Here is an 11,645-nt window from a genome sequence, read left to right on the forward strand (position 1 = left end):
CTTTAAAAAGTGCCTTGATTGTCGATAACAAACAAATACCTCTAAAACTCAAAACCCTCCCAAATCCCAGCGTTGGTAGGATCCCCGTACACGTATTCTCCCAGCGCAGACTCCATATTCCACAAAGAATCGTAATTGAGAAGGGCCCAATTCATCAAGTCCACCGTCGAGGATCCGTCTTGGTAGCTGGCACCGTCAGGCTGTGTTCCACCTGTGACCTGATCCATTGCATCTGCGAGCTGTACCCCGCCATTTGACGTCTGGTTGAAGCCCTGGGACTGAGATGGCAAGAATGCCACATTGCCTAGATTCGCTGACATTGATCCTGGTTCTGCTGTTGGTAGAAGGTTCGTGAGGTCCCCGATCGTGAGTGACCCGTCAGCCGCACTACCAACAGTAGTCATGTCCATGTTGGGTCGCAACTTTCTCGAGATATCACACCGAAGGGCCTCGAAAACGGCGACATAATTATGTGCATCTGGCAGTTGTCTTGCCATACTGACCAAAGTTTCCTCGCACCTGATCAAGCCCTCATAGGACGCTCGCAGATCCTCTCGGTCGATGCTTTTCGGCACAGAGATGCAATACATGACCGACAGCCCTGCTGTGAAGAGCATGTGAAAGTAGCTGCGGGTGTGCGTCATCAGGTCTCTCATCTGGCAGAGGATGCAGTATCGCTCTATCGTCTGGAGTGCAGATTTCAGGAACAAGGCCAGGATCTGCTTCGACGGCGAGCCGTTCACCTTTGGTACGAGATCAATCGCCCGCCGTACAACCGAAAGTCGCTCTCTTGCATGCAGCAGGTCATACCACTCTTGAGTCTCGTAGAGGCAAGATGGGTCTTGGATCATCGGTGTATTTTTCCGCCAGTTCTCGAGCTCTTGAAGGAGCTTGTTCAGGACCACATGGACGTGTCCTGCCATCAAGTGCCGGGGAGAAGACTCCCCATGCTCCCGCTTGAGTCGCGAGAACTCTGTCTGGATGTGCGAAGATATCTGCCTCAGCCGCACCGAGACAAAGAAGATAGTCATTTCGCTTGGCGCCGCAGAGTTCTGTGTGCGGCAGAACGAATCCAGGTCTCGCAAGTCTGGGCTTGCAGCCTCAATCTCTTCGTCGGTAGCTTCGATGGGGAATTTGGCCTCTATATCGCGGTCATCGATTAAGAATGGCCTATCCAAAGTTGTCGAGCTGTATCTGTCAATCAGGTAGAACTGCCAGAAAACCCGTCGCCTTCGTTGCTGTTCCAAGAGATCAAGGTGGTCTCCCGCCTCGGTATGGAGCCCAAGCTCAATGCAAAGACGTCCACAAAGCCGAACAACGTCCCAGATGGAGGTTCCTAGGCAAATATCAGAATTTCCAAAGCCTATGGTCTATAATATGGTGTCATGACTTACCTATCGGATGGTAAATGCCAAATCTGCACACGAGCAGCAAATCTTGCACAGAGTCAACGCCTCTTGTCAAGAGCTCTAGTCCCAGATGCTGCAACGCTGCATGATAGTATCCTTCGGGGTGCTGATGATGAAAGCCGTTCCTATATGGAAGCACCGATGCAATGGCACAGATCATGAATGCCCGAAACAGGTCCGAGTCAAGGTCATCCCGTGTTCCGTTGGGGGTGGTGAATAGACGGCGATACAGTGCCCAGACCTCTCGACGAAGCAGGAATGGGTTTTGAATATGCGACCAGCTCAAGCTGTTTCAAGGCCGTAAGTTAGTAAATAGTGTCTTCCTGTCTAGCGTGCCAGGTTTACTTGCTACTTGTCAAAAAGCTTCCGTGCTTCCACAGCAGAAGGCAAAGAACACGGAGCGATCGAGGCTTCTGCAGCCCCGGGAACGTCTGCCAATGTTCGAAGCAGATTGGCGTGAGATTTCCTCCAGTTTGCATCTGCAAAGAGGTGTGCGACGAAGCTGCGAAGGCATGTCAGGAATTAGAAGAAAAGGGCGATGGCTTCAGTGTCACTAACCCAAGACCTGCTCCCCCTCGTGCAACTGGCGAAGAACCAGCGACCGACCTTGCATTCTGTGTCTCTTCGGGGCTGAGCATTTGCACAGGATCAACAGGGTCCGACTCTAGGTTGCGCAACTGGAGAGCAAGAGATTGCTCCTTCTGCTCTAACTCATCAATGAACCTATAGTGCCGACGATTAGTCGTATCTCTTTGCGAGAACGCAGTCAAGCGTCTTACGCCCTTGAGACTTTTTCATCGCCCGAGCCGATTACACACTCGGTACCATTTCGAGCGCACAAAGAACATTTGGGTCTAGAATTATCACACTACATGTTATTAGCATCGGAAAGGTGTGGCCAGGGCACCAACAACGCGCCTTTGTCTTTTTCTGGGCGCAGCTTTGACAAGCCGGAAGTCTTGGCGGTCGAGGCAAAGCCGCCTGGTTCAAAGCTTGTTGCATGTGATTCAGCACGGATATTGGCATGTCTCACGTCGATGGTTGAGGCTGTTGTGGATGGGTTGAGAACAAGCCACGCCGTCTCCGGAGGCGGGGAACCTGGATGAAGCCTTGCCGCCAGCGGGGGTCACGTGTACAAGTCTTGAGGCTCTGTACCTACCTACCTACCTCGGTACCAAAGAAAGACATGCAGTAATAATTCAAGTCTTTTGTGTACATAACTGATATAATAAACCTAATAATACTCCAAATGTATGGGATAGCGCCCTTTGCTGTACATGAACCATCTGAACCTCGGAAGTTTTAGTTGTCCTCCAAGTACACGTTCCTTTGCCCCTACTGCAGGGAGTAGAAAGACTAAAAGAGAGAGAAAAGGCCACTGCGTTGGCATTGCGTTCTTTGTTATAGTTGAAGTCCGACCCTTGATGGGATAACTGCGCCAGTAGATAGTTCCTTTACTCTTGGCCTAGCAGCTTTTGTTAATGGTGATGTTGCCACCCATGATTTGAATATGTAAACAGTGCCCCGATCTCAGGCCAGAACGAAAACCACCATTCTTTGATTTGCGTACCTAGGGCGCGAGCCAATTACTGTCGTCATGTTGCTGGTGTTCATGGCATCTCCGTTGGGCACAATAGCAAAGGACACAATGATAACACATGACAGCATTAAAACCCAATACTATAAAACATCGTGATCACTGTCATCACCTCACCCGCGGAAGCGCAAGACTGGCCCCTCAGGTCTCTCAGCTTTGATCCGATCCATCTCAACTTCAACCTTCTCATTCATGGCTGCAAGTAGCGTTGTCTCGCCTTGAATGTACCTCATGATTCTTCTAGCAACGAGCTCGCCCTTTGTCATTCAGCCGAGATTACAGCCTCCGCGAACTGGGGCTCGAGGCTCATACTGCCTCCGAGACTGCCACTGCTGATGCCATGGCGGTAAGAAACATGGGTGAGTATCACATCCCCCTTCGATTCTTTGTTTGCTTAGCGCCAGCCTCCCTTACGAAGAGGTTGGCACACTACCTACATTAATAGTACCAAGCTAGCTGCCTTTCTTTATGCAGTATCAGGCCCTTTGAATCTTAAAACTACTTGAAACGATGTCTATTCTTTGTCCTGGATGTGCTATTTTAATTTCTCTTGGTCTACCTACTCCAGTTCGTTGTCATGTTCCCCCTCGTGCCCCCGAGTCTCCCTGCATAAGCCTTGTTCCTCACACCCTCTGCTGATCAAGGTCAAGCGATGAAGGGAATCCGATGGATGAGCAGCTGAACGGTCTTTTGATGAACTTGATAATTTGATGAACTTGATGCTGACTCCTTGACTAGGTGTGGTAGGTGCTTGGACCATTTGCACTCTTTGATGGAGCGCCCGTAAGAAGGAAACATGTATATATATGGGTTGGGCGATCTGCTTGAGACCTCACCTTCACAACACTCAAAAATCTTCTTCTGAGCCTCACCAAATATCCCAACAATCTGACACCTATCCAACACTCATCACCTCACCTTTCTCTACACCAATAGCCATGTCATCGTCCCAGAGCCCTCTCAAGCCTCACCTCAGTCTTGCCCTCGGACTCATGAAAACCGGATACCAGGACGAGATCTGCTATGATAGAGGCCGTGATGAGAACAAGACTAGCTTCTTCGCGGGTCCCACCTTTCTCCTCCGAAAGCACAACCCCGACCGCTCGCGACCTGATTTATTGCATTACTGGTGCGTGTCTCCTGACTTTGACTTTGCCGATGTAGCAGCCGGGCTGCCCGATCTTGAGGCCATCATCGATGCCCTTCATCATAGCAGTCATGATATCCTTGTGACTGAGGCTGATGATGCAAGAGTCGACGTCTGGGTCGAAGGGGGTATTGAAAACAGGGCAGCGAATCAGCTACTGCTTAAAAAGATCACCACCCTGGTCATACTCCTGGAAGAATCGCTGCTCCTCAAGCTGGGGGCTCCATGTCGATGGCCCCGGCGAGTCACGCCCGTGGGCGAAAATGGAAAGGCGGCCCGGTACCCGGGACCCCAAGGCGACGTTGTCAGCTCCGAGTACGACTCCCATGTGCCAAGGATGGCAGCCATGGACCCAGCAGCCAAGGACCCAGCAGCCAAGAACAACAGAGATCCAGAGCTCATAGACCGCAAGATAGCTATGATTTGGTCAACCCGCTCATTGCGAGAGCTCCAACGTGTCCTAAACCCAAGGGGTTTTGCAGGTTCTGGCTTCTGTTTAATAGTACCCAAAGAGCCAGACATCGCCCATACCCTCCATAACCTAGAGCGGTGGGGGCCCAAATACATGCCAAAACCGAGCCCCATCTGGTTTCGCTTCCACCATATGCAGATGACGTTTGAGGAAGCATTGCTCCGCAATTGGGTCGAGATCATTGCCCGCATCATCGAACTGGCTCTGGCTGATCCCGGCGAGTACAAGAAATGCCTCGAAGCCATCTTCAGGATCCAGCAACAAGACGGTGTGGCCTGGGAGCAGCTAATGAAGCACGTCCTTAATCTAGAACACCGTATCCCGTACTGGCAGGACCAGGTTGCCAGATACGGGCGAGGAGAGGTCATCACGGGCCTGTCCAAAAATGGGCTGCTGCCGAAGCGGATGGGTCCTTTTTACAGTCAACCGCCCCGGGTTTGGAAGGATTCTGGAGATCTTACCGATGTTGACCTTAGGTAGTTTAGTTTTTTCACGCATTTATATATGTCTACCTCTTTGCATTGTTTCCTAACTAATAGAACCCAAGTTCCTCTGACCCTCAATGCCCCGCGCCCTTGTAGAAAGTATGCAGTCTTGATATCCATTCCTCAGCAGGCGGTAGCCTGCATGAATCCCTACTTGATCAGCACTCGACTATCGACTGGCGTAGTTATTACATCAAGAGCCAATTGCGCCAGCTCTTCCCTGCCTTCTCCTCCTCCTCCTGCCGCTCTTCGAGATAGCTTGCGACCCGGGCAAAATTCCTACGCCTGGCTATGTCGATGGGACGCTCGCCATCTCTCGATCTCGGACGGAGGGAACAACCATGTCTAAGCAGCGTCTTGGTCAACCGATAGGCCTCATCATCAGTATTTGCCCCATTGAGGCCTGAGGCCAGGAGCGTCAAGTGGTGGATGTCATGGGTGTCGGCGCCTGCCTCCAGGAACTGCTCAACAAAGTCCGTGTGCCCATTCGAAACGGCCAGGCGCAGAGGCGTAAAGCCAGCCTTATCTGGCTGGTTAAGGAGGCATCGAGAAGACATCATATCCATGCTCTTGATGAGAATGGAAGCAATGTCCGTGAAAGCCCCTCTGGAGGCTAGGTGGTGGAGTGCGGTTCTGCCCTTCAAATCCACCGGGTCCACCTTCGCCCCGTTGGCAACAAGACTCTTGATAGCCTCATTAGCGACCCAATCCGTCCTCCGGCACGCTAGGATGAGAGGTGTACGACCCTTCACGTCCTTGATCTCTACGTTTACCGGTAATATGCGCAATATCTCAACAAGATTCTCCCTCCCAGTCAGCACAGCTATGTGCAAGGGAGTCCAGCCATAGTAGTCCTGGACGTTAATGTTTGCCTTGAGCTCCTCCATGACATGGTTCTGTTCCTCGGCTGCAGCCCAGTGCACTGGCATGCGGCCGTCAAAGTCTCTCAGGGTCGAGAGGGTGGGAGAGAGTTCTCCTACAGCGCTGTTCCTTGCCTGACCTTGGGCTTCCTTCTGCAAGAGCTCTCTCACGATGTGTAAGTGGCCATTCCCAGCCGCCAGATGCATCAGAGACGCCCCATTGTTGGCTTGGTCCTTCAAGCCAGCACCCTCTTTAAGGAGCATCCCCAGGGTTTCCCAGCACCCCGATAAGCAGGCATGATGCGCTGCTGTAAGCCCGCTATGGTCTTTAAGACCAATGTCGGCATGCTGATCGAGGAGGTGTTTGACAACCTCGACATTGCGGTTCGCAGCCGCGTAATGTAGCGGCGTCCAGTTGCAAACATCCTGAACGTTAACAAAGGCATTCTGCTCGGGGGGCACGCCCACGCCGGTCATGTCTCGAATCATTGCCCTCCTGTGTAGAGGTGTGACTTTCAGATGTGCCAGCAACCTCCCACTTGCGGTCTCGCAGAACAGATAGCTTATCCCTCGACCTTGACGACTATACAGCTCTTTCATGCTTCCTCGGAAATCGGCTGTTGTGTATTTCTCTATTAGTCCCCAGAGAAAGACATCCCAGGATTGCTCGTTGTCGGGCGCTGGTCCATAGCTTTGGCCAAACTTGTTGGATGTATCCTGCATGCTGTGAAGCAGGTCCAGCAGCCATGCGGCACTGCATTCGCTGATGCCGCTAGTCCCATTCGCGTATGTTTCAATCAGGAATCTGGCCTCTCTGGTAGCCTTGGTGAGCCACAGGTTGACATCCCCTAATCTGCGTCCTTTCACGATCATCGCCGACATGGAGGTGAATAAGGGTTGAGGGAATGGCAGCTTGCCTGCCACGCTCAAAGCCCATATGATCTCCAGCATAGTTGCTTGCTCCGACCTGACGCTAACTTTGGCGAAAGCCTTGGCCAGCCGAGCCAGATGACTATTCCAAAGCAGAGGTCTCTCCTCATCGGAGTTGCTCGTAGCGTTCCGCCTAGCTTCTGTTTTGCCCAAGAGGGGGTCTTCGAGCGTCATCGCCATAGACCACACGAACGAGAACAATAGGTTTGTGGCGCATTCATCAATGCGCGAGCCATGTCTCCCAGTGAAGAAAGAGGATCTGTTGACCTTCCCCCATCCTTCCGAAACTTCCCTGATCGCCTCCAGTGTCTCATGGTCTTGGGGGGCCCAGGTTTTCATGTCCTGAATCACCGGTCTCTCGTCCCCGTAGGCCTCTGGTATGTAGAGTTCCGTACCGGCTTCGCGTCGGTCTTCAGTGGGGGCGATATATTCCCACATCTGCTCGGCCGACATCTCATCTTCGCTGGGGTTCACCGATGTCCATAGTGATAGAACTGCGACGAGATCATCGACTTCGAGGCTCCACCTGCCCTCCTTGAATGGCAGGTCGATCCACACCAGCTGGTTGTCACTTTGTCCGTGAATACGCGCAGTGAGAAACCATCGGAACCCCCGGGCTCCTCCAACTCCTGGCCCCTTGGGGAAAAGGATGTTGAGTGCCTCGCCCAGGGCAGTCGCGAGGTTTACCGCCTTCTGGGACGATTCGTGAGGAATCTGTGTGAGTTTGCTCAGCCCTCGCCGCGTCGCTAATATACTTTGTGCTTCCGAGACTGGCAGCAAATGGTTCACTTCCGGAGTCAATGGCTCGAGAGCCTGATGGCGAGCTCCCCTAGTCATGGTGATAATCCATGGGGACATCAGAGGGCTTTCCGTGGTGATTCTGGGCGTCACCACCAGCTTTTTGGCCAGCCAGTCCAGCTCATAGCCAACTCGAGGCTTCACTGTTCGGAAGGAACTGGTTAAACCGGTTCGTGCGATGCATCGTATGGCAGTCATGACGACAATAGCAATTAGCTGTGCCAGTGATGCGACCGAGTGCATACCCCTGAGACCGACGAACTGTATGATAGTCCCGGAAATGCCAAACAGGACACCGACAACTGTTTTGAATGACAGAACAGTACCATTTGCCTTGTTTCGACGAGACTGTGAAATAATAGAGCAAGTCTTGTCGTGGCTCAAAACAAACGGCTCAAACACTTGGTCGTTGACCGTCTGCCCACGCTGGACCCAGTAGACACACATCTCGAACTTGTCACCCGCCCGATAGGAAGCCTCTGTAGTACTCTTCTCGACCACGTGAGCACAGAGAAATATACCAAATGCCATACACGCGGTTCCAGTGATCGCAGTCGGAAGCGCATAGCTGGGTATGGGCTTGTCGTTCTTGAGTTGGAACTTTGGGTCCTTATCCACGTAGACAAAGACTCCCACAGCCGCCATCTGCACGAGGGCCCCAAGAAAGGCAGCCATCACGATCCTCGTTCGTTTGTAGGTATCTTGTAGATTTAGCGCGATATTAGGCGCCTCGGGCTCGATGTCATAGATGACAGTCAACGTGGGCCGGGTGTCGGGTACTAGGGGGCGGGGATTGGAAAGATTGCCTAACTCCAGGTCGTCCTCCGGGCTGCTGAGACTAACTATGAGGCGTCAGTACTGGAAGAATGGATGACGGGCGCGAGAACAATACATACAGGTTCGGTAAAACCTTTCGCAGATCCGCTCAAGTTTCCTTCGCATCTCATCTACGACACCGGGACCTAGGATACTTGTCAGTCACCTTCATCTTATTCATCCTGTTGTTGAAGAGCCCAACACCTTTGGTCCGGATGAGGGACCCATCCTGGAGAGCCTCTCTGAGCGTCATGAACTTGACTCCGAAATCCTCAGTCGCAGCCTCGCTGTTGTCGAGCCCCTCTCTGAAGAGGCAGATGTACTGCCCGATGGACCCTGACCCAAGGCACCGCACGATGTGCTTGCCGTTATACAACTCACAAACTTCTTCGGAGGTGGAGGACATGAGCTCCAGCTCCGGCACCGCCATATTCTCTCTTGCGCGGCCCACGATCGCCTTGAGCAAAGTCGGGCCGCCGACTCGGATAGCGCTGACCATGATTGTGATGATACCCAAAGGTACCATCCCCAAGGTGAAACAATCCGCAAAGCTCACGGCCTGTGCAATAAATTGCATGGTGATTCTTTCACCAAAGAGTGCGAGTAAGCTTAGAATCGCTTAGCAGACAAGACTTATACTAGAATGTCATCCAAGACTCACGGTGCGACGTCTGTGTTCAAGTTGTTGACGAAATCTTCGAGATCAACGCCACGGACAACGCCCACCAGCATGGCCAGGATGAAAAAAACGTTGGTAATGAGGTCGTTCATTGTGATCGAGTATTGAATGGATTAGCTGAGCGTAGGTCGAATCAATGATTTTTTCAAGGTAAAAAAAGTCGTTTCTGAAGGTGTGTCTAACGCAACGAAAACTCTCTAGATTTCACAGATTTGGGGAGCAGGGATGAGATATCAGCTTCACCATCATTCTTCAAGCTCCTGCGCCATTCTGGCAGATGGGTGATTGCCGGGGTGGGCGAATACGTACCCCCGTTCTCGCGCAGCATTACCGACATGGAGTCTTTGATACTAGTCAGGACCAGGTTGAGCTGAAGCTGAAGCTACCAATGAGCCATGTTTGGCTAGCATGAATAGGAGAACTGATATATGATACATAAAGAAACAACAGAAAGGATGACGCTGGTCAAATTCTGTTCCACGGTTCCTCCTGAGCTCAGGGGTCCGTATAGAGTCAGGTAAGCAATGAGAGAGACTGAATCGGTTGTCTATCCTTCTCGAGAAGTCTTCTCCCGCAATAGCCAAGAATTTATTTCTTGACACATACCCGCACCAAAAAACCAATGCCAAAAAACACCAATCTATAGAAAGAGGCTGTATCGAAAAGTAATCACGGCTGTGGGAGATTATTGAACAGCTAGTCTGGCAGCTTCCCGTGTTCTGCAATATCAGCACGGAATGAAGTTCAATAATCTCAACCCAGACAGGGATGTGAAGCATCAGTGGCAACAAACAGTCGGCCAAGCATGACATGCCCTCCACCTCCCCTCAGCCCTGTCCCCATGCTCCCGCACCGACCCCACGTGTCTGTGCCCTGCATTCATCGCAGCCAGCCTGCTTCTACCTGTTCTTCACCTGAAGCGGGCTTGAGACAGGTGGCTAATGGAACCTTCGACATGACTTCTACGCTCAGTTGGATTGCTTCTCTCTCCTCCTTTTCGTTCTAGTCCCCGCCTCCATCCCACATAACCCCTTCTTTCTTCAGGAACCCATCCTGCAGCGACCAGGCTGAACCAGGCTGCCTTGCAGTCACCGTATTCTTTGTGCAGGTGGCGGGCTGCCAGGTCCAAAATTGGTTCCAGATTCTTTCGGCAAGCATGGAACCAAACTTGTCAGTTCTCAACACAAATCATGAGCGGCGAGCCCGCCCCGTACTCTCTTCTCTTAGTAGTGGCCCGGCGTTTGCGCAGCTGGGGGGGCGACGTGGACCACAGACCACCCCAAATGCCGCTTCTGAGCTCATCCAGAGGACTCACGCCACGCAAAAGAAGCAGGAAATTCTAGGCCCTGGTTTGCCAAGATAGTCTAGCGACCCATGGGCAATGACGAGCATCTAAAAGCAATTCCGGCAGTGTTACATCACGCACATTCAACTGTCTACAACGTGCTTAGCATGATGCGGGCCATCTACCAGGCTCTTGGGTTCACTAGACCTACAACACGGGACGGAGCCCTGGGCCAATCCCATTCATAATCCGGGAGGTTGGTGGCTTGACTGCTGGTCCTGGGTGCCGTAACATGGGCCAATGGGCTTCGCATCGCCAGGGAAATCAAAGGGCAAACTACCAACGTTTCGGGGTCCCCAGCACTCAGTTCCAATGTCTAATACGGTGCCCTGGGTACTCTCAGTGGGCCAGCTAGCGATCTACGGAACGGATGGCCGGTTGCTCTGAAGGGGTCTCTGGGCCATCCACCAGCGCCAGTGCCATTCTCAGAGACTAATCTTAGAAACAACGATGGCAGTTCTATTGATCCCTTCCGTCGGGCTTGGCAGGCAAGCTTGTGGTGTGGATCGCCTGGTTGCTTTTTCTACCGCCTGCAGAGCCCGTACGTTGGCGGAGAGTCTATGCCAACCACATCTGCGTAGTTCCATCCGAGATACTTTTATCAACACCAAGCTTTGCCCAGGCAGAAGGCACTCAAAGCACCATGTTTCAAAAGTGTGGTTATATCGGCAGCGTCATCAATCTGAACGGCGGAATCTGTTTGCCCACCCAACAGCTGAGGGGCCTCCTGTGTAACACCAACGTAAGCTATCAGACCCACATTCTTCTTGCCGCCCCATCAGTGCACAAAGACCTCGTCCACCAAGGGCCATAAATCAATCAAAGCTCTCTGTCGGCAATACATCATTCTCACCCACGTACGCCTGAGGAGTAAGTAGCCCGATCATAAGGTCTAAACAACAAGACCTCTCACCCCACACACTAACTGTTACAAAAGTAACACTGGGGCGAGGTACAGCCTGGAGATCGGGATAGCAATCATCCCTTAAGGTGGCAAGGAGCTCCGACCTGGTCACTACAGGGGACAGGGGGGTCAACTCAATCGTACCCATTGATCAGAGGGACACTTGCATTATTACCAAGTCTTGCTTACGAAGTAAGTATTCA

General features: G+C 52.1%; 3 protein-coding genes across 3 annotated transcripts; 1 reads left to right on the forward strand and 2 right to left on the reverse strand.

The window, feature by feature from the left end:
- Positions 1 to 41: 41 nt before the first annotated feature.
- On the reverse strand, positions 42 to 2,411 carry NCS57_00204800 (Fungal-trans domain-containing protein; the record flags this gene model as incomplete). The annotated part of the gene is made up of 6 exons (XM_053052088.1): positions 42 to 1,336; positions 1,395 to 1,696; positions 1,762 to 1,911; positions 1,968 to 2,132; positions 2,189 to 2,277; positions 2,328 to 2,411. The coding sequence occupies 6 exons, from the start codon at positions 2,409 to 2,411 to the stop codon at positions 42 to 44; spliced, it is 2,085 nt and encodes a 694-aa protein (XP_052917334.1).
- Positions 2,412 to 3,944: 1,533 nt separating this feature from the next.
- Positions 3,945 to 5,105, forward strand: NCS57_00204900 (uncharacterized protein; the record flags this gene model as incomplete). The annotated part of the gene is made up of 1 exon (XM_053052089.1): positions 3,945 to 5,105. One exon carries the CDS (start codon positions 3,945 to 3,947, stop codon positions 5,103 to 5,105), a length of 1,161 nt encoding a protein of 386 aa, XP_052917335.1.
- A 193-nt stretch (positions 5,106 to 5,298) lies between these two features.
- On the reverse strand, positions 5,299 to 9,285 carry NCS57_00205000 (uncharacterized protein; the record flags this gene model as incomplete). The annotated part of the gene is made up of 4 exons (XM_053052090.1): positions 5,299 to 8,540; positions 8,595 to 8,660; positions 8,719 to 9,122; positions 9,176 to 9,285. The coding sequence occupies 4 exons, from the start codon at positions 9,283 to 9,285 to the stop codon at positions 5,299 to 5,301; spliced, it is 3,822 nt and encodes a 1,273-aa protein (XP_052917336.1).
- Positions 9,286 to 11,645: the final 2,360 nt, after the last annotated feature.

This window comes from Fusarium keratoplasticum, chromosome 2 (assembly GCF_025433545.1).
Source record: "Fusarium keratoplasticum isolate Fu6.1 chromosome 2, whole genome shotgun sequence".
Classification (NCBI taxonomy): Eukaryota; Fungi; Ascomycota; class Sordariomycetes; order Hypocreales; family Nectriaceae; genus Fusarium; species Fusarium keratoplasticum.